The 3,106-nt window shown below is 33.6% G+C and overlaps 1 protein-coding gene across 1 annotated transcript in view; it reads left to right on the forward strand.

Annotated features, from left to right (window-relative positions):
• LOC106466605 (alkylglycerol monooxygenase-like) overlaps nucleotides 1-2,527 on the forward strand; it is a 30,473-nt gene extending 27,946 nt beyond the window's left edge. The window contains exons 12-13 of the mRNA XM_022394638.1: nucleotides 535-617; nucleotides 2,060-2,527. Of these exons, the coding sequence (XP_022250346.1) occupies nucleotides 535-617; nucleotides 2,060-2,264 (288 nt within the window). The 3' untranslated portion in view covers nucleotides 2,265-2,527. The remainder of the gene's footprint in view (nucleotides 1-534; nucleotides 618-2,059) is intronic.
• Nucleotides 2,528-3,106: the final 579 nt, after the last annotated feature.

The following is a 3,106-nucleotide window of genomic DNA, read 5'->3' on the forward strand; positions in this document are numbered from 1 at the left end:
AAATGGGAAGGTTTTTTTTAGACAGTGCAAAATGACAACATAACGAACATGAAAAACACACACGGGTTATTGGTTTTATTAGTTTGAAGGAAATACCAAATCATATTTATTTATAATAATGGATTTTATATATTGACAAATATTTTAGTTAATTTTTGGACTTAGCTGTTTTTTTGTTTTTTTTCAAAATCAAGCAGCTTTGTCGTAGTGTTTGTTGTATATAAACAAGCCTCTCCTCCATTTTGAGTTTAAAGTATCATATTTTGTTCTTCTTTTTTACTTGATAATAAACAAAAATGTGTTTATATTTCTTAGAAATATACAGGCACTTTCACATAAGTTTAAAAACAAGGTCCAAAACAAATAAGAGTTGCAAATGCAGCACAGACAAAAGAAATTACAGTGCAAATTACAATATTGAATTTATCCTAGCGGGAGAGGTATCTACATAGTTAGGACTAACATGGCGTGGAGACAACGTATTTCAACTATATTAATAAAATCCCATTAAATATGTATATATTTCCTTTACAGGAGTTTTCTCCGTTCATTTTAACTTGCGACATTGCCTACTTGGTTTATGGTTTGACCGTCATGACCATACTTTTAGAAATCAGGTAAATACTTTTATTTATTTGTCTTTTTAATTGTTCAAGTTAATTATTAAATACTATAAATGCAATTTTAAAACGTAATTTACTTATACCGTTACAAAAAAAACTCGTTTCTGCTCACAAGAAATGATAGTATACTTAATTTAATTCACCAAAGAGTATGCTCCAATTCATGGACTCAGCTCTTGTAAATGGAGTAAAGGATTTAGATACTTGTCTTTCCTTTGTGATATTAATGTTACTGAGCACCATTTCTGCCTGATTACATGAACCTAAAACCTATAAAAAATACTTTATGAGAATTCTGTTGATTATCCTTACTTCATCTGAATTTTTGAGTTATTTTTGAAGAAGAAAGTCCAATTTCTGGTATAATATTTTTTTTTGGTTTTCTTCGTCTTATGCCAGAATAATTAGTGATTTTTAGATTTGCTGCAAAACTACATTTCTTTGAACCTTGACATCACTAAGTGCACCTTTTCTTTCAAAACGTTTCACTGAATATCACACAATGACGAAAGGAAGTTGGAAAAAAAATGGCCCGGCATGGCCAGGTGGTTAGGGCACTCGAGTCGCAATCTGTGGGTCGAGGGTTCGAATCCCCGTCGCACCAAACATACTCGCCCTTTCAGCCGTGGGGGCGTTATAATGTGACGGTCAATCCCACTATTCGTTGGTAAAAGAGTAGCCCAAGAGTTGGCGGTTGGCGGTGGGTGCTAAATTAGGGACGGCTAGCGCAGATAGCCCTCGTGTAGCTTTGCGCGAAATCTGTAACAAACAAGTTGAAAAAGGCATAATTTGTAACAATGTAAAAAACATAGGAGAAAAAAATGTTTTTCGCAGTAAAACCGGACTGCTCGGAAAACGTTTCCATGTGAATTATTTTTACTGTACGAATGAATTCAAAACAGTCATCTTTCAAAATTCGAAACATGTATACGAACAATTAAATTAGTTTGTAATGCATATTCATGTTAATCTTCGTTTATATATCATTTATAAAAGTCTAACGATCTCTTTTCATTGCTTTTTAAATAATTATTAGAAAAAAATCTATGTAGCCAAAGTATCCCCCCCCCCAAAAAAAATTAATAGATAAAAAAAATTTTACTCCGAGCAATAGTGGATATCGGACCAAGATTTTTACAATTTTACTTTTCAGACTGGATCAGCCATGCCAAGTAAACCAGTCTAAATAATATGACCACTACTTTCTAATTATCAGTTATAAACAGTGTTACAAACATTCTTGTTGTGTTGCACTGTTTCGTAATCTAATTACCTGCAGGTTTACGTCTTAAAAATTTTGCTGAAAACCGGCGACAGATACCATTTTCGAAGCTATTTCCGAATGACGTAAGAACGACATAGAAAGTTCGAGAAAGAGGCGTGTGGTAGTCATGTTCTTATTGTTGACATTGTTGACACTTGTGTTTTCCTTACAGTCCACGGGCTCCACTACTGGAATCAATTCGTTGCATGATCTACTTAACCATGGACTTCTATATGTTGCCTGCGACTCTGTCTGCTCATCACCCAGAGTTTCACTGGATACTGGTCTACACATCGCGTATCTTTCATATTCTGTCATTGATGTTTTGGGGGCTGGTATGCTGTATGGATCCGGAACATTTCATCAAGAAAATATGAAACACGAACAAATTTTATGTAATCAGTAGATACAAATGATTTACATAAGCTCTGTTTTGACGAATATTTATCATTGTGAATTAAGTTTGAATTGAATTATACATTGTTGAACTAGGTGTCCCAGAACTAACAACGTGATCTGTCTTGGTTTATTGTAACTGTCTGTGAGTGAAATTAAGATGGCTTAGTGAACATTAGAGAGTAAACACATTCAGTAACCAGTGAAGTTTTTGTAATATTATTATTTCTTCTGAATTTTGTTTTACTGCATTTTTTTTCTTCAAAATATTATCTTATTGAACATTATAATAGTCTTAGCAAAACTAGTGTGTTCACTAGAGTCATCCTTAAAAAAAACAAAAAACGTAAGATGAAATAATGATAATATAACATCTTCACTGATTACTGGTTGTTTCTCTTTTTTATTAAACATGATAATAACCGAGTATCCAAATGCATATTTTAATGTGTTTTGTTGGACTTTTTTTTTATTCAGATATGATTCCACCTGTTGTCTTAATTGTTAATTAATGAATGCTTTTACGTAATATGTTAACTAAAGAGACTGACTTGTAAGGCCAGGTACATTTTTAGACACAGGCAAAACCATAATCGATACAGAACTGCTTACCAAGTAGAAGACAACCAACTAGTAGCATCCGCCGCCTAACTGATTACCCGGTGGCTCTTTGTGGCATTTGTAAGCGCTGAAAAATTGGTGGTACGATACTCGAGGTGGATACAGCACAAATAGCTCTTGTGCAGCTTTGTGCTTAGTAACACAAATAAACAAATACTGTTAACCGAATAGCAAGACTGACTGTCGAGGTTATAAGACCCCA

This window comes from Limulus polyphemus, unplaced genomic scaffold (genome assembly GCF_000517525.1).
Source record: "Limulus polyphemus unplaced genomic scaffold, Limulus_polyphemus-2.1.2 Scaffold2317, whole genome shotgun sequence".
Classification (NCBI taxonomy): Eukaryota; Metazoa; Arthropoda; class Merostomata; order Xiphosura; family Limulidae; genus Limulus; species Limulus polyphemus.